This window comes from Brassica napus, chromosome C5, assembly GCF_020379485.1.
Source record: "Brassica napus cultivar Da-Ae chromosome C5, Da-Ae, whole genome shotgun sequence".
Classification (NCBI taxonomy): Eukaryota; Viridiplantae; Streptophyta; class Magnoliopsida; order Brassicales; family Brassicaceae; genus Brassica; species Brassica napus.
In genome coordinates, this window is record NC_063448.1 from 7,448,728 (window position 1) to 7,467,418 (window position 18,691).

General features: G+C 39.5%; 1 protein-coding gene and 1 pseudogene across 1 annotated transcript; one reads left to right on the plus strand and one right to left on the minus strand.

Annotated features, from left to right (window-relative positions):
- Positions 1–10,686: 10,686 nt before the first annotated feature.
- On the plus strand, positions 10,687–11,641 carry LOC106349824 (annotated as a pseudogene).
- A 158-nt stretch (positions 11,642–11,799) lies between these two features.
- Positions 11,800–15,838, minus strand: LOC106401145 (putative clathrin assembly protein At1g14910). The gene is made up of 15 exons (XM_013841602.3): positions 15,595–15,838; positions 15,426–15,495; positions 15,236–15,333; positions 14,971–15,109; positions 14,723–14,850; positions 14,541–14,633; positions 14,376–14,426; positions 14,162–14,227; positions 14,002–14,067; positions 13,842–13,922; positions 13,668–13,748; positions 13,418–13,579; positions 13,252–13,330; positions 13,050–13,165; positions 11,800–12,938 (listed from the first exon to the last, which is right to left on the minus strand). The coding sequence occupies exons 1-15, from the start codon at positions 15,682–15,684 to the stop codon at positions 11,973–11,975; spliced, it is 2,286 nt and encodes a 761-aa protein (XP_013697056.1). The 5' UTR covers positions 15,685–15,838; the 3' UTR covers positions 11,800–11,972.
- Between the last annotated feature and the right edge of the window lie 2,853 nt (positions 15,839–18,691).

Below are 18,691 nucleotides of genomic sequence, written 5' to 3' on the forward strand. Positions count from 1 at the left end.
CCGATTAGGGTTTTGAGTTTAATTGATCAATAGATCAATTTCGATTTAGGGTTTGGGGGTCGAACTTTTAGAGATTCGATTTACTCATTAGGGTTTGATCTATTATCATATGGCTTTTATCATAAAGATTAGGTTTTATGGTTTCATTCTTTATTAATCAACCCAATTCGATTCATATGTTCTTAGAATTCAAATTACCTTTAGCTTAGTTGATTGTTGAAACCGGACCACCAAAGAATGAACCTCGAGCTGGACAGGAACGGGACGCGAGCTGGCCTGGAACGGATTGAGGCTGAGATCGCGAGCGGCTGATCGTTGAATGGGAGCTGTTGCTGTCGGATCGCGAGCGGCTCTGATGCGAACGGGACGCTTGCTGTCTGGAGCACGAGCTGTCCTGGATCAAGAGCTGGGGCTGAGTTCGTCTGAGTTGAGTTCGTCTGAAGCTGAGACGGGAATGCGGGGTTGCTGATCGGGAACGCGTAGGATCGGGATGCAATCGGGATTAGGGTGTTCACCGGGTAGGATTAGGGTTTATCGATTTTTGGTTTTAGCTTTAGGGTTTTAGAGGTTATCGTGCTGATAACGTGTTATAAAACTAAGGGGAATAGTTTGTATATTTATTCATAAAACATATGGTTCCTTTATATAAGGATTACAAGATATAGAAATATGGAAAGTATCCAAAACCTAAACCAACTAGGATTAGGAAAACTATTAAGACAAGAGAAAGAAAAAACATCTCAAAGACTTAGCCGCCTATGTGTATGGGCCGAGTATGGTCTTGGAAAATGCTATGGTTATGGGCCATCCACGATATGATTTATAACAAATTCTCTCCTTCTTTTCTATAGACATCCCCATGGAATATCAATATGGTAGATATCCATCCTTTAGTTATTTACTACATTATCCATGTGTTAAAAAATCCTACATGCATGACTCTAAAATATCAAAAATTGGGGAATATTAGAAGAAAAAAAAACTATGTGGGAGAACTCATGAAAGTTTTTGCTCCAGAAATTAAAGAAGTAACAACAAAATAATTGATTAAAATCGACAATAAATAATTCACGTCGACGGTTTCAATATTATCTCTAGTTAGAAATCACGACCGGATCATATGTCTGATGGCACGCAAGTGACTGTCTATTTTCATATCTTTATTTCCAGGTCCCCGACAATCATATTGCAAACTAGTGTCATAACATTTCTCTATATATATTTTTAATATCTGTATACTACTAAAGTAGGAGAATATATATATAGAGAGAAAATATTAGAACATATCGAGAAATCTAGAAGATCGCCAATGGTCAATATTAGGATATACATCAATAGGTTAGAATAAGAAACTTATGATTATCTATTACTCCTTCTGTTCCCGAAAGTAAGATTTTTTAGAGTATGCACGCTTATTAAAAATTTAATAAATATTTATAATTTAATTTATTTTTTACTTTATTATATTCTTTTCAATAACTTTCCATCAATGAAATTTAATCAATTCAAATATTTTCAATTAATGTTTTTCAAAAGTATAAAAAAGTATCTTAACAATATATAAAATCTATCTTTGTGGAACAAGAAAAAAATCTAAAAAATCTTATTTTCGGAAACGGAAGGAGTATATACTATTTCATATTAGTTTAGGAAATTAGGTTGATTTATTCTTAATATAAACTATGCATCTTGTAACATTATTTTCACGAGAGTCTAATAATATTTTTCCTAAACACTTTTGTATGTTTTACTATCATCAATTTGTCATGGTATCATCAATTCTTCCTAATTAAGCTAACATGTTAACCCACTATTTTATATATGATGTGTCATATAGACCTATAGTTTGTATCTAAAGTATCTCGAGGTTAAAACCTTTTGTATTGTTTTCCTTCCTATCAATGAGCATTGATAAAAATAAAGTCTGTTATGTGTGGATGTGGACATTAAACGCATGATTAATTACAAGTAGACGGGTTGAATTTATTAGCCATACAAAAACGAAGGAGGTGGTTGTATGTTTCAGTTGGATAATCAAGTGGATGTATGTATCATTAATCTTATAGGCCACCAATGGTATGTATCATTATTAAATATGAACCGTATATTATATACTAGCTCATTGGCCACCTTTTATGTCTATCAGCAAGTAATAACAACGTGATCAGTGGAGCCGGGGGGATATTGATGAAGTCGCCAGCAGTCAGACAATATAAATAAAAGGCTTCAATTTTTTTTAGTAAAAATGTAAACACAACAAGAAGAAGCTAGCTATTGGAGTTCTCAACTAATCCGCACAACCGCTTGCCGCAAAAAGAAGAACCACAGTTAATCCGAAAGTCAGAACCCGGTAATTTTGATCTCTCCGATGATCCGCTCTTTATGATTGGCTCGACCAAGAACAACTCGATGCAGACTTCCTAAGCATCCACCAACACGAACAACAACCTCTTAAGAGGCCTAGAACTCCCGCATCACCAAGACCGAGCATTTATTGAAACGCAAAGAACCATACGCCAAGGACCTGCACAAAAAAACAGGGTGATAAGCAGCCGCAGCTCCATGCTTTGCCCTCCGGGTCACCGCCCGAGCTGGAAGAGCACATCCACAAGAACGCAAAGCAACCACGCGTTTGGTTCTAGTGCTGAGATGATGGGCTCAAACACATGGAAACACGAGACGCGTCCTAACCGAATGACCCAGCGGATAAGAAAATCTCGACATGGAAAGTCTCTGAGAACCAGAGAAACTGACCGGCACAAATGGAACCAGATCAGTTAACATTGTTATAATGTGGAAAATAAATACTTATGTAGATTAAAATGGTAAAATTAATCATGGAAACTAAAATAACATTGCATAATGATAATTTATTCTGTTTATGTATGAGTAGATATATACAAGATTGAAGAGGGGAAAAACTTGAAATCAGTAAACGTAAGATGTTCCAGTAAGATATAGGACCCGCCATGTAAATGTAAGATGTTATTTATTTGATAATATTTCAAGTGGCCTTTTGCTTTTGATATACTTTAAAGTCTTTGGTGGAGATTATTGAGCCGCCATATAGGATTTGAGAATGAAACTTCAAATTAATTTTGCGGATCTACCGACCACTGTTATAAACGGCTCAACTTAAAGTTTTAACCATATTAGACTTTTCTTTGTATATGTTCGAAGTTAATTTCACTCTACTAACCTGAAAAAAAAACTCAAAATTAATGTAACTGAAGTAATTGAACAATGACTTAAAAAGGTTTGCAATGCACTATCTAACTTCATCATCTAAGTTCAATTTTAAATTCATTACGAATGCTTCTTATTATAGTATGAAATTTAATTCGTTTGGATAGAAGACTCAGAAATGACCAAGAAAATCCAAAACCCGTACCCGGTTCCTATAAATTTAGTACTTTTCAGTCTTTTGAATGCATTAACAGACATCACAGACTGTAGTTAATTAGTTATGATATAAACTAAAGGGTTGGTGGAAATGGGCCTTAGAGTAATAGACCTATGAATCTTTCGGGCTTTCAATGCAGATAGGATTCGAGAAACTTAATTTGGTTATTTGACCGATTTCCATGTTATAAACAAACACAATAGTTGTGTTGTTGTTATGTTAATACCACACTCTTGCCTAGTGTTACAATCTTCTGATAGAAACTAAGGTGTTTATTGAGAATAACCGCCAAAGCTCCCTTTTTTGATCTCTACAAACCAGAGACTCAAGCCAATACGTTCTTGCTCACCAAAGAGAAGCAAGCTCAAGACACCAACTAACTGACTCCCTTATTCTTTTTGGGTCCTCTTATATAGTATGAGGTCCAATAACAATTGTAACAGACTCTATACCACTTTTGTAACTACTTATTATTCTAATGATAACTCACTCTTCCCGCCTTCTACTCTTGTCTCTTCTTCCTCACGTACACTCTATGTAGCATATCAATACCCCAATTCGCAAGATTCAGCTTGTCCTAAAGTGAAAAACTTGGAAAGTGATTCTTCAACTCGCCAACCTTCATCCAAGAAGTCTCATGATCCGGTAAATTCCTCCATTTCAGCAACACCTCCAAATGACCCGTCTCATTATAACGAGTCTCCAGTATCTCTTCAGGTTCAATCAACAACTCTTCTCCCATAGCTTCGGGTAACGCTGCTGTTACCGTAGAATCACCGATCACTGGTTTCAATTGTGAAACATGAAAAACCGGGTGAATCCGTGATGTCTCAGGTAACTGCAAACGATAAGCAACCTTCCACACTCTACCCGTGACCACAAATGAGACATAATATCTCGCAGCAAGTTTCTGAAACAACCGTTTACTCACTGACTGTTGACGATACGGTCTCAATTTCAGAAAATCCTTACATCCCACTTCAAGCTCTAACTCCCTCTTGTGTTTATCTGCATTATTCTTCATCCTTTCTTGAGCTCGTAATAAGTTTTATTTAATGGAGCTCAAGAACTTCTCTTACTCCAGCAACATCGCTTCTACTTCGAAGTTTTGCGTCGCGCCCACCTCATAATCCAACAAAGATGGTGGTTCTCTTTCATAAACTAGCTGAAACGGTGTGCACTTTAAAGCAGTGTGATACGATGTATTGTACCACAGCTCAGCCCAAGGAATGAATTTGGACCATGTTTTCGGGTGAGTTGAGGCAAAGCACCGCAAAAACGTCTCCAAACATCTGTTGAGAACTTCCGTCTGCCCATCAGATTGCGGATGAAAGGCTGTATTAAACCGTAAACGCGTCCCTGACATCCGAAAGCACTCCTTCCAAAAAGAACTCAAAAAAATCTTGTCCTTGTCTAAAATGATCGACTTTGGATACCCATGCAAGCGTATCACCTCCTTGACGAACTTCTGAGCAATGTCGATGGTTGTGAACGGGTGTTTAAGCGTAATGAAATGACCGTACTTGCTTAAACGATCTACAACCACCAAGATGACATTAACGCCATTTGAAGTTGGCAACCCTTCAATGAAATCCATAGCCACATCCTCCCAAATCTTCACCGGCAATTCAATAGGTTGAGGCAACCCAGCTGGTGATAACGTTGAATACTTGTGTGATTGACACACCATACACACAGCCACATAGTCTTGAATTCGCTTTCTCATCTTGGACCAGTAGAAAATTGCCTTAACTCTCTGTAGTGTTCTCAACACCCCTGTGTGACCTCCTATCAAGCTGTCATGACATTCCCTCAAAATCAGCGGTATCTGCTTAGAGTTTACCGGAATGACCAACTTGTTTTTATAAAACAAACGGCCACTTACAATCGCAAACCCAGTCTTCACTTCCTCTCCCCTTTGTAACTTCAACAACACTTCATGTATCTTCTTATCTTCGCTGATTTCTTGGTATAAATCTTGAAGTTGTAGGTATGATGGAACTGTCAATGCCAACAACTCCGCAGACTGCATTGTCAAAGCTGAGTAATCAATGCGTGAAAGACGTTTTCACTCCCCACCTTGTACTCAATATTAAACTCATACCCCATAATTCTTGTCAACCATCGTTGATAATCCAAAGTAATTTCTCTCTGCTCCAGTAGATATTTGAGACTTTGTTGATCATTTCTCACAAGGAATCTTCTCCCCAACAAATAGTGTCTCCATTTCTGAATAGACATCACAATAGCCATCAATTCCCGCTCATATATGGGTTTCTGTTGCTCCTTCTGAGTTAAGCCGCGACTGAAAAATGCTATTGGATGATTGTCCTGCATGAGAACCGCTCCTAATCCAAATCCAGACGCGCCAGACTCCACGATAAACAGCTTGTTGAAGTCCGGTAGAGCCAGTACCGGAGCTGATATCATAGCCTCCTTCAGTGTAACATATGATGTCTCCGCAAACTTAGACCAATCAAACTGATCCTTCTTCAACAACTCCGTCAATGGGTTTGCTATAGACCCATACGCTTGCACAAATCTCCTGTAATACCCCGTCAAACCAAGAAATCCTCTCAAATCCATCACCGTCTTCGGAATAGGACATTTCGCCACTGCCTCAATCTTACTCCCATCAGTAGAAACTCCGGAGCTGGATATTATATGGCCTAGATACTCAACCTTTTCTTGAGCAAAAGCACATTTCTTTTTATTTGCGAACAAGCTCTGTTCCACAAACACATCCAACACCAGCTTTAGATGCTCCACATGCTCTTCCAAGGAGTTGCTATAAATGAGAATGTCGTCGAAAAAGACTAAGACAAAATGTCTCAGAAATTTTTGAAACAAATCATTCATTAATGCCTGAAACGTTGAAGGCGCATTTGTCAACCCAAATGGCATAGCAAGAAACTCGAAATGACCATCATGAGTTCTGAAAGCTGTCTTCTCAATATCCTTCTCAGTCATCCTTATCTGATGATATCCATCTCTCAGATCCAGCTTTGAAAACACCTTCGCTCCATGTAGCTCATCTAGCAACTGATCAATCATGGGTATCAGGTATTTATCCGGAACGGTTGCTCTGTTCAAAGCCCTGTAGTCTACACAAAATCTGTGTGAATTATCCTTCTTCTTTACTAAAAGTACTGGACTTGAATATGGACTCTGAGTCGGTCGCACCAACCCTTCCGCTAACATCTCTTGTACTAGCTTCTCCATGGCCTCCTTGTGTGCATGAGGGTATCGATAGGGCCGCACACTAATAGGCTGAGAGTTTGCTTGTAATGTAATAGAATGTTCTCTGCCTCTCAATGGCGGTAATCCTTTCGGTTTCTGGAACACTTTATCATATTGCGTCAATGTCTTCTCTATGATAGTTGGTAACTGCTCTCCTTCGCTCTCTTTAATCTCCATGTTTTACATTCCCTTCTTCGCTTCTTTCCTAACGCCATTGGATAAAGTTTTCAATGACATATTCTGTGCATGTAACGACAGATCTCCCTTCAATGTTACCAGTCTTCCTTGATAATAGAAAGACCATTCATTGTTCTCCCAATCCACATTGCACTTCCCAATGTGCGCAGCCACTGCACTCCCAATATAACATCCACATTTCCCAACTCCAAAACTATAAAGTCATCTGAAAATGACATCTCCGGTAACACCACTTTCACATCCTGACAGACGCCTGTGCCTTGCACTGACACACCAGTCCCCAACAGCACATTTAGGTTCTCATACCTTGTAGCTTTAAGTTTGATCTTTTGAACTGCTGCAGGTGAGATAAAGTTATGTGTTGCACCGCTGTCAATCATCACTACCACACTGTTCTTCTTAATCAATCCTCGGAGTTTTGTTGTTGTCACAGAAGATAATCCCAAAAACGAACTGAAAGACAATCCCATCATTGAAGCTGCCGTACCTTCGATCTACTTCCTCTTCGACCTCTAGGCATGGGCATAAAATCCGAAATCCGAACCGAACCCGAACCGAAAAACCCGACCCGTTATCCGACCCGAAACGTAAAAATACCCGAACAGGTTTTGTAGGGTGGTACAAAAGATATCTGAACCCGAAGTGTTATTAACTGAACCCGAACGGGTAACCCGAAAAATCTGAAATTAATAGTCATTATAAATATTTTGAAATATATATAAGTATTCCAATTATTAAATTCAATATTTGTGGTAATATTATATATAATAATAAATATTAAAATTCTAATAAATGCTTTAAGTACACAATTAGTTATAAATAAGTATTTTATAATTTGCTCATTGAAATAAAAAGTCTACTCTCTATAAGGCAATACATATTGTTTACAAATGATGTTTGTTTTCATGCTTGATTTAACATTTTATTGTTATTTTATCAATTTTATATGTGATAGATTAATTTTTACTTTGGTTATATCCGAACCGAACCGATATAACCCGAATCCGTACGATATATGATTACTTTATGGGTTTTATGATGCAATACAATTTTGAACCGAACCCGAAGTGTTATTATCCGAACCCGACCCGTACTAATAAAATTTTAGTATGGGACCTAGAAGCGTAAACCCGAAAAATCCGAAAACCCGAAAAACCCGACCAAAATGCCAACGGGTACCCGAACGCCCAGGCCTATCGACCTCTATCAAAGATTGATCCAATATTTCCATCTCCAGACCATTAATAACCGTAAGCACATGCAGGGCTCTGCTTGGGCATCAATGTTGTCTTGACCATTTTTCATCGCAAGTAAAGCACAATCTCAATCTTTTCTTCTCCGCAATTTGTGCTTCAGTTAATCGCAGCTGTGGTCTTTGATTACTTGTTTCACCTTGTTTGGCTTGCTGAGGCTTTGGTGTCCAACCAGAGCTGTTTTTTGAAGACGTAAACGACTTAGTAAAAGTCCCTTTCTGCCCTGCCTTTGCTTCTTTTTTTCTTTCACGACAAACTACTCGATAGAGTACACTATCCTCCATCTGATATGCTGTTGATATCATCTCATCTAAATCAACAGGCTTGCACATGTTAACAACTTCTCGCATCTCTGCCTTTAGGCCATTCATGAATATTCCTTCCAATTGACGATCAGTTAACCCAGTGACTTGTGTTGATAGATCCTCAAATGCGTTAATGTATTGTGCCACTGAGTCTGTCTGCGTCACCGCAAAGAACGGTTGACTGGGATCCCTGAGCTTTTCCTTACTGAATCTCACCATCAACTTTTCCTTAAACTCCATCCAACTTCGAAAGGCTCTTCTATGCATCTCACTGTTGAACCAGCTCAGTACATCTCCCGCTAAGCTCACAGATACAACTTCCAGCTTCGTTCGTTCATCAAAACCTCCAATCCGAAAGAATCTCTCCGCCAGCGCAAACCAACCATAAGGATCCGCACCATCAAAGATTGGTAACTCCACTCGCTTCAACATACGTTCCCTACTCCCAACAATCATGTTCCGATCTACCGTTTCATCCATCCTAACACTACGTACAGGTTCCAAGTTAGAGTGATGTACCTGATAATTCGGGTGGCGATACGGAGGTGGCGAATCTTCGGATACCTCGATGCTCTTCGACAGTTTCTTCTCCAAACGCGCACACATCTTCTCATAGAATTCGTCAATCTTCGCCTCCAACGAAACCTCTATTCTCGACTCCATCGCTTCCGCGTTCTTCTCCAATTCGCAAAACGAATCTGTAAATCGACGATTCGTCGCGATCTGAGACGACGTATGCTCCTGAAGCGTCGACGCTAGCCCCTCCAGAGTCATCAGAGGATCCGATTGCGAATCTCCGCCGTCCTTCGTCTTCTTCGTCACCTCGATCAATTTTCGCGAAGTCTCGATCCATAACGCTCACGACGCAGCAATTTGATAGAAACTAAGGTGTTTATTGAGAATAACCGCCCAACCTCCCTCTCTTGATCTCTACAAACCAGAGACTCAAGCCAATACGTTCTTGCTCACCAAAGAGAAGCAAGCTCAAGACTCACCAACTAACTGACTTCCTTATTCTTCTTGGGTCCTCTTATATTACAATTGTAACAGACTCTATACAACTTGTGTAACTACTTATTATTCTAATGACAACTCACTCTTCCCGCCTTCTACTTTTTTTTCTCTTTTTCTCTCTTCTTCCTCATGTACACTCTATGTAGTATATCATCTTCTTAGAGCATGATTAATGGGAGGTTTTTAGAGTAGGGTTTTTAGCGGAATATAAAAATCCGTCTCTTAACTTTTAACTAAAAAGTTAAGAACCGGCTCTTAAATAAGAGATTTAAAAGCCGGTTCTTAGTTTTTTTAGTTAAAACTTAAAATATAGATTCTTATATTCCGCTAAAAACTTCACCCTAAGAACCCCCGTTAGTTATGCTGTTATGGTCGTTGGACAAGTTCCACTAATAGATCTCTTGAATACCAACAACTGATACTCTATTGGAAATCAGAACTCTGTTCCACCGACTTTGAAATATCTTTTTTTTTTTTCTTAAAACAATTTGCATCATCTTATTGAATATTTACACAAAAAATAAGCCTACCTCAAACAACACTACCAATCAGATCTTTTATAACACACTATATGTAATGTCGGCTACCTCCCCACTATATGCTATACACACTCATTTTTCCGGAAGTGGCATTCTAAGTGGACTTTACTTCTTAAGCAACATGGTGAGAATCATGTACTAAAAGTATGGTGGCATCACATGTTTTTCACTCTCTCACACATACACACACTAAGAGCAACATGGTGATATATATTTGATGGTTTTTCATCAAATATATATCTAAATTTTGCACTAACTTAAAAGCGATAGATTATTGTGTATAGTTCCAGCAGCTTATATGTACTATATTAGTTTCTATTATCAAATCGATGATAGTCTCTTGAGACTACAAAGTAAATAAGAATTTTTTCCAATAGTTTGATCTCCTATATGATTGAATCTTAATCCCACACTAGTTGGATCATTCTGATTTTTTTAGAAATGTTTAGTAGTTACGCGTGCGTACATTTTCTTCTTGGACAACTTTTTATATGGGCAGAAACACTGCAGGTAGGCGAATCTCCACGTAGTCCATCCTTAATTTGGTGAATCCCATCATCGCATCGTGAATCCCATCATCGCATTCTTCACCGTACGATTCTATCGTGGTCGAGTTGCAACTGGTTATGTCCATCCAAAATCTCACTCACGTGCACATCCATAATTTTTTGTTTTTGAAAAAGACACCCATAATTTTTCTAAAACCTATAAGTATGGGGGTTTCTTTAAAGGTACGGCTAAGAGTTGAAAACTATCAAGCCTTCTTTTACACACCAGCCGTGAATAAAATGCACCAGACAAAATGATTAGTGGCAATAATGTGATTATAATGAACATAAGGGCACACATGTCAGATATCTCCATCCCTCAATGCCTACATAAACCCTCCAATCTTTCTTGTAAACTACCAAAACCTTAAAACATAATCAGAGTTTAAAAGTCTTAAAAGATGGCAAGGCAGATTTATACGTCAGCCTTTCTTCACTTAGCCACCATATTCTTCATTTTCCGGACAATCTCAGCTGTCCGTTTCCCTCCTGGACCAACAACAGCTAACGACCTAGATTTCATCCGTACGAGTTGCAACGCAACGCTCTACCCAGACGTGTGTTTCACGTCGTTAGCTGGCTACGCCTCCGCCGTACAATATAACCCGGCGAGGCTAGCTAGGCTTGCCATCGGAGTTTCCATTTCCCGCGCAAAATACACAACGGCTTATCTCTCAAAACTCTCACGCGCCTCAGCCTCTGCCGCCGTCCACGACTGCGTTTCAAACGTGGGAGACGCCATGGAGAAGATGCGTGGCTCGCTCCGGCAGCTTCGGGAGATGAACCACCGTCGTCCCGGAGCTCCGACGTTTAGGTTCCAGATGAGTAACGTGCAGACGTGGATGAGTGCAGCGTTGACGGACGAGGAGACGTGTACTGATGGGATAACGGAGGAGATGGAAGACGGAGAAACGAAGACCGCCGTTTGCGAGAAAGTCGCCGACGTCTAGAGGTTCACGAGTAATGCGCTTGCTATAGTCAACACATACGCCAATAGTGGAGCCTAGGCCTTGATATGAAGTTATAATACTTGTGTATAATAAAGTATGATCAGTGTGCTTAGAGTTTACTGCGTTGGAACTCCGACTTTTGTGTTGCATTAAGCAAAGTTTAATTATATTCAAAACCAAGTCCAACGTTCCTTTCCCCTGCTAATTTACTATTCTTTTGTTTAAAATTCTAGATTACAAAAAGAAATAATATTATTATTCTATATGTTAAATACTAATGATGCTCTAACAGTTTACACCGAGCGTAGGATTTTTGCAAAGCTTGTAAATCGCATTCAAAACAAAGCAATGCTTGCGAAGTAGGAGTGATTGTATTGTTTAAATGCATAACGGATACCATATTTCTTTCTTTGCTCACCAACCAAAGAGAGACGGTTTTACAATTATGTGTGTTTCTCGGAGTCTTTCTTTACAAATAACTCACAAACTTGTGACAAATGAAACATTTACCTTAAGCTGAGATCACATGCCACCAAAAGGGTTGCTGCTGTTATATTGCTGATGACCACCTGCTGCATTAGCTGGAAATTCCCCAAAACCAGTGGTCTTTTGCGGCTCTGAAGCCGTGATTACTGAGAATTCCCCCAAACCGGAGTTCTTTTGCTCTTCTGAAACTGGGACTACTGGACCGGATGTCATTTGCGGTTCTGATACCGCGAATGCTGGAAATTCCCCAAAACCGGATGTCATCATTTGCGGTTCTGAAACCGCAGCTACTGGGAAATCCCCAAAACCAGATGTCTTTTGCGGTTCTGAAACAGCGAATGCTGGAAATTCGCCAAAACCGGATGTCATCATCTGCGGTTCTGAAACCGTTGCTACTGGAAATTCCCTAAAACCGGTGGTCATTTGTGGTTCTGAAACAGCGAATACCGGAAATTCCCCAAAACCGGCGGTCATTTGTGGTTCTGAAGCCGCGGCTACTGGAAGTTCCCCAAAACCGGTGGTCATTTGTGGTTGTGAAACATTGACTACTGGAAATTCCTCGAAACCGGTGGTCACTTGTGGTTCTGAAACCGCAGCTACCGGAAATTGCCCAAAACCGGTGGTCATTTGTGGTTCTGAAACAGCGAATACTGGATTTCCCCCAAAACCGGTGGTCATCTGTGGTTCTGGAAATTGCCCAAAACCGGTGGTCTTTTGCGGTTCTGAAACCGCAACTACTGGAAAATCTTCAAAGTCACCAAAAGGATTTGCAGCGCCTGGTGCAACCTGAAGCTCTTGCTGCTGTTGTTGCTGATAGGCTGGCTGGTAGGGGCCGAATGGGTTGCTTTCAGCTGAAGGGGCCGAAACGCTGTTGGAAAATGCAAACGGGTCTTGAACCTCAAAAGGATTGGGAGCTGGCGCCCCGTAAGCAGGCTGTTGGGCTGCTCTGTAGGCTACATCGTCATATAGGCTGTTCAGGGTGAGCGTGTCTAAGCCACCCGCCTAGCATTCGACAAAAACGGTTATAACTAAGAAGCCACAAATTCAATAAACCAGCCCCAAACAGGATAATGGCAACTAATGATGCAAGTTAACATAAGAATATTATCTTACCAATTGCCTCTCTGTGGTTGCGGATATATCACTGCTAGGTGTTGTAACCAAGGCAAGCTCCCATCCTGACGGATCCGAATCTCTTGCTTGACCCAAATCAAAGAACGAAGACTCAACTGGAAACAGAAACTGAATCAGAAATGCGAAAGATAAACAACAAAAGGCGAACTTAGCGCTCCAGTGTGTAGTTTAAGAAGCTGACCATCAGTAGAAACTAACGCCAAAGCAAGCGCATTTTGATCCAGGATTTCTAATGGATCAGGTGCATCGTTGTTTAGACCCTGCGGAACACGGAAAGAATCAGAGACAGGAGAATGACAAGGACATAAAAAAATCTAAAATCTATATCATCTGCAATAAGACTTCACCAATAGATCATCTGTATCAATTAAATTCTGTGGAGTTTCTGCTGAAGCAGGAGGTTGGGTCTCCTCAGAGGGAATAACAGTACTATCTGAAGGCAATGATGGTTCATGTTCTTCATGCGCAGGTTCATCAGTAAGTTCATCATCCGGCCTATACGTCAGAAGCTGTATGTTGACAGAGATTTTAGAAAATAAGTTACAAAAGAAAAGCAATGGTTCAGTAGGACCATAAATATGAGAATATAGACAATACCAGTGGCCCATCTGAGACGTCAACCATTTGAGGTGCGTCTCTCATATACTCCTCCATAGTTGCAAGAAAAGATTGTGGAGGCTTGAGAAAACAAAAAACACAGTTATACCGTAATAATATTGTCCCTGCCCTTAAAATATTGAAATGTAAAAAAAAAAAGGTCTTATCCGATACCTCTCTTAAAACAGGAAACTGGAAATTCCTAGCAATTTCTAATCCCTTGCATACTTCGTAGAAATGAGAAAGGTTGCCAGCCTGCATAGATAGACAAGCTCTCGTTAAGTGAAATCTAAATGGACCCAATAGAGAAAGAAAAAAAACTCAACAAAATTACCTGCGAACCCGCGCGCTTGTATATATCAAGGGCCTTGATGGCATCATGTCTTGGCATTTCAAAGAACTGCAATATATGCATATATATGAGACATGGAAAAAGCAAAGACCACATGAAGAGAGCGAGTAACTTCTGAGGGAGAAGAAAAAACTGAGCCTACCTTTTCTACTAGATTGATAATACCTTCGTTGATGGCACAATACACTTTAAAGCTCTCCTTCAATACCTGCAAATAGAAATTTTAAAAGATCTCAGAACTTAACTCAACCTGTTCTTTCCGGATATAACATGAGATACTCGACATAGAACTAAGAGTAAGAACTAGGGATAAATGTGAACATGTAAGTTATGTGCCCAGGCTTAGTTTAACATACCAAAGCGAGTGCATACTGTATGATATGATTGTGCTTTGCAGCACCTTCTGGCTGAAAAAAAAAACTCAAAATAGCAAAACTCAGTTCATTCGTCAAAGAAAGCTGCTCCAATACAATTTCACAATAAAATAGAGAACGACACTAGAAAAGACATCAAAGAAGCACCTTACAACCCATGAGCCGATGCAGAAGCTGCTGTAAAGCAGGCAACTGTTCCAAGAGTTGTTCACCATCTAAATCCCTTGTTTTGCTATACCCCTGGCAATCAAATTTCCAAAACAGAATACCATTAAAAATGTACATGATGCCACAGAAACCACGTATGCGCAAAAAAAAAAAAACGATACCTTCTCCTGCCCCGGGGAAACTTTTGGAAGACGTTCAGCCTCGATATCATATTTCAAAACTCTGAAGCATTGAAGCCGTTCCTCAAGAAACAAAGCATAAGCGCGTACCCAGACCGAACAATCCCATGCTGTGAGAGGTGGCAGAAAGCAAAATGTCTAGTCAGCGAGGAACTCTTCTGCAGAAACATTAAAAGAGCCTCATTTGCTTCTAGGAGGCCCATGAATGTAAGGTGACAGTAAGAACTCACCCGCTGTGGATGAGTCATCCTTGAAATTAGAAAGCTGCAAGAAGCGTCCTTTCCTGGAAAAGTTCAATAACTCTTCTCTAAACGTGGGATCGCCCTCCCTTACAAGCCGGTGTAGAACAACCAATGCTTTTAACGCAACCTATGTGAAGGAGAGAGAATAACACATATAATCACGACTCATTCAAATATAAAGATCTGAGAAACCTAACCAAAGCAGTAACCGATCTGATTATTTAAACGGTAAGGTGGTGATTCGATAGTATACCGTCCAGTTTCTGGTTTTGTGCAATCGACGAGAGAGAGTGTGAATGCAGTAAGCAACATCTGCTCGAGGCCGAGTTGCTGACGTGGCGATGAAGATCTCTGGTAACAGTTCCCCCGGAGAAGATAAATCAGATCTGGAAAAGTAAAAAAAAAAAAATAATTAAATGAAAAAAAAAAGAGGAATCACATACTCGTGAGATGGCGATCCTTGGGAGGACACTCGACGTGGTTAGTGGCTTTGACTATGGCCACTTCTATATCCTGCAGACAAATAAAAAAAAAAACAAAAAAACGAATCTATGAGAGATTTGATCTGCGAAATTTGAATCGAGAATCGAAGGAGGAGTGAGGAGTGGATACGGCGTAATCGCTGTTGACGCGGACGAGGCCGACTTTAGTGGTGTCCTTTAGGGCTCCGTAAGCTCTTCGGAATGACTGAAGCGTTCCCATCGGAGACCAACCCGTTTAGATCTCTTCTCTCTCTTGACTCTTGGATCTTATCAGATGTCAGTTTCTTCTTCCCCGAGAAAACCTCTGAGAGAAAATCTTTTGACGCACATATATTTATCTTTATTTTATTTTTTTCTTTGTTGGACTAATTGCTTTTATTTTGTTTTTTTTTTTAAAGAAAGGTTACTGGGACCATTTTTTAAAAAAATATCATCACAATGAATAATTTTTTTTTTCATTTTCTACCGTTTTTTTTAGAGAAATAAATAACAAAAATATTTCTCGTTAAATTTGAGAAGGAACAATCATTTATTTTCATTCCTGTAATTTTATTCCTTTACGTTTTTTCTATTCGTTCCTCTTGTTTTCAGAATGGTCATCAGTCGAACCCAAAATTGTCATCGTTCGGCATATTTTTCAACATTTAATTTCATCCACAATATCATAAAAATAAATAATCTCGCTATTCTAAAATACTCGAAGTTTTAGGATATTGCACAATACTAAAAAATTATTTTTGTTTAAAATTGATTAAAATATAAACTAAAAATTATTTAACTAATTACAAAACCAAATATAAAATATCATTGGTTATCCAATTTTTGATAAAGTAAAAAAATATATTAAAATGTAAATATATCATCTATTTAGGAAGATTAAAATTTTCTTTAAATAACATCTACTTTGAAACGGAAAAAAGTACAAGATAGCATGCTTTGGTAAGATTTGATGGTTCGGCATGTTTTAAACTATGAGTCACAAACCCCAAAAAATTAAAATGCTACGATACAAGATGAACCTCAGGCAATTGAAACCCAGACCAACTAACCAACTTCGGGAGATGAAACCCCAATCTTCTACAAAACCGAGACAAATAACGAAACCAAAATATTTCATTATTGCATCAAAAACAATACTTTTTTTACACGGACTTAGTAGTGGACATTATGCACTTGTTATACAACAACGCATCTGCATCAGTGAACCTCATGAAAGGGGTTCACAAAGTTTTTTTTTTTTTTTTCTGTTTGATTTTTGTTTAAAAAAAATTAATTAATTAATTAATCGGACCAATCGCGGACCGCCACGTGCCGTGGGGTCCGCGCTACAATGATGATCCGGATTCAGTGCAGTGACCCTGCAAGGAGACATGTTCACTTTTTTTGTTTATTTTAATATTTTTTTTTTGAAAACTGTGTGAACTCCCCATGGAGTTCACTGATGCAGATGCTCTGAGGCCGTTCTAAGCATGCGTCCCAACGAATACCAACATGAAGACGGATCAAATTGAATAATAGAAGAGATATGGGACCCTAGCTACGAGTCAGTCCCTCTAACGTCGAATGATCTACTTGCTTGCGGGCAGGTCGAGACGCGGTCGCTTCGAAGAGCTGGCACCGCTTCCATCGCCTCCGACGGAATGAGAACAGCCATCCATAAAAGACATGAAAAAAAGAATATAATGGTACAACAATGAAAGCGGCTGCCCAAGTCAGGCTCAACTCCATAAGGGGGCGCTTCATCAACAAGAGAAGGATATTTAGAAAGGCTAGCATAATAAAAGAAAATAAAATGAGCTTTCTTATTTATTTTCGCAGAAACATGAATTTGCTTTTACAGTACCTTTGGGTAGGCTCCGCATGATCAACAACAATAGCTGCACGGAGTACGGTAGAATTCCTCTGTATGGTCATTCGGGAAATCCCTCTGAGGACGACTCCCATACAATTTTTTGTAGTAGACGGTTGATGTATCGGACTCGACCCTATCTTTCGTAACATGCATTCCCATCGGTGTCGCTGAATGAAACCATATCTAATAGGGAATAACTCGTTCCAGTACAACTACCACTTCGAGTGCGAGAAGGAAGGCTGATGAAGAAGAAAATAACTCGACTTTGCCTAAGGGCTCAAATCTTTTATTTTGGCTTTTTGACCCCATATTATAGGGTGGATCTCGAAAGATATGAAATATCTCCCTCCAAACCGTATATACGACTTTCCGGTAGGAAGGCCGACCACTACATAAGCGACCATCAGTCCAGGAGAGAAGCAAGCTACCTTTCTTTGATCCACCTTTCCGGGCAGGAAAGAGAACAATAGCTGCACGGAGTACGGTAGAATTCCTCGGTACGCGTTCCCCTCCAGATCATGGCCTTACCACTCGGTCCCCGATGGCCAGCGGGGTATCGATAGTAGTTCATTTACTCTTCCACAGCACAGCGGTGTGCTTGTGCTGAATAGATAATCCAAGCAATATAAGTGCTGCTCATTAGTCCCACGAAGAGATATAGATGCAGCATACCGTAGTGCTCCCCAACTAAACCTTCGACATGCATTGGAGCAAGGTGGATCACCTTCTAACGGGGGCCATGAGGTAATTTATTAGATTTCGAGATAGCTCTCACCTTCCCAGATAAAGATTCATTCTGTCTTATTCATATCCAGAAGAAGAAGGATCAGCAGAACAAGAATCTGTCCGCCGGATGAGGTTGGTCTACGATCAGAGCTCAGAAGATGATCACCCGGAAAGTTTCTTTCGTCAAACCTCTCCCATGCCCAATCTTTACATTAGTGGACGGACACCGCCCAATCCTAGAACATGAATCTTTCAATGTTGAGAAAGCGTCTTGGAACAAAACAACCAATGTACGAAAAAACAATCAGGATCAAATACGCCCAACTCCAAATCTTAGACAAGACCTCAAAATTTTGGAAAAATCAAGGAGCTGAAAACAAAATCTCTTTGCCACAACCATCTAAAAGCAAAAACAATTAGAAAACAAAGGAAACAAAGATATAAAAAAATCGTCAAGTAGATCAAATAAGTTGGAAAGGAGAAAAGGTTATAGAGACAACGCAAAAATAAAATAAAAATCTTTCGAATTAAAATCCAAGACGGCTAAAAGAAAGTTGGGTCATTCAGATTATTTTGTGATCCTCAATTTATTTTTAACATGTCTTTTGAGTATCTTTTTACTTCATTTGAATTTATCATGTTTATCATT

Excerpts from the sequence above, each read along its gene's own strand:
- LOC106401145 (XM_013841602.3), bottom strand. The coding sequence starts at position 15,684 with ATGGGAACGCTTCAGTCATTCCGAAGAGCTTACGGAGCCCTAAAGGAC. Across the intron at positions 14,068-14,161 it reads TTATCAATCTAGTAGAAAAG|TTCTTTGAAATGCCAAGACA; the intron begins GTAGGCTCAGTT and ends CATATATTGCAG. Across the intron at positions 13,166-13,251 it reads GGCGTTAGTTTCTACTGATG|TTGAGTCTTCGTTCTTTGAT; the intron begins GTCAGCTTCTTA and ends TTCTGTTTCCAG.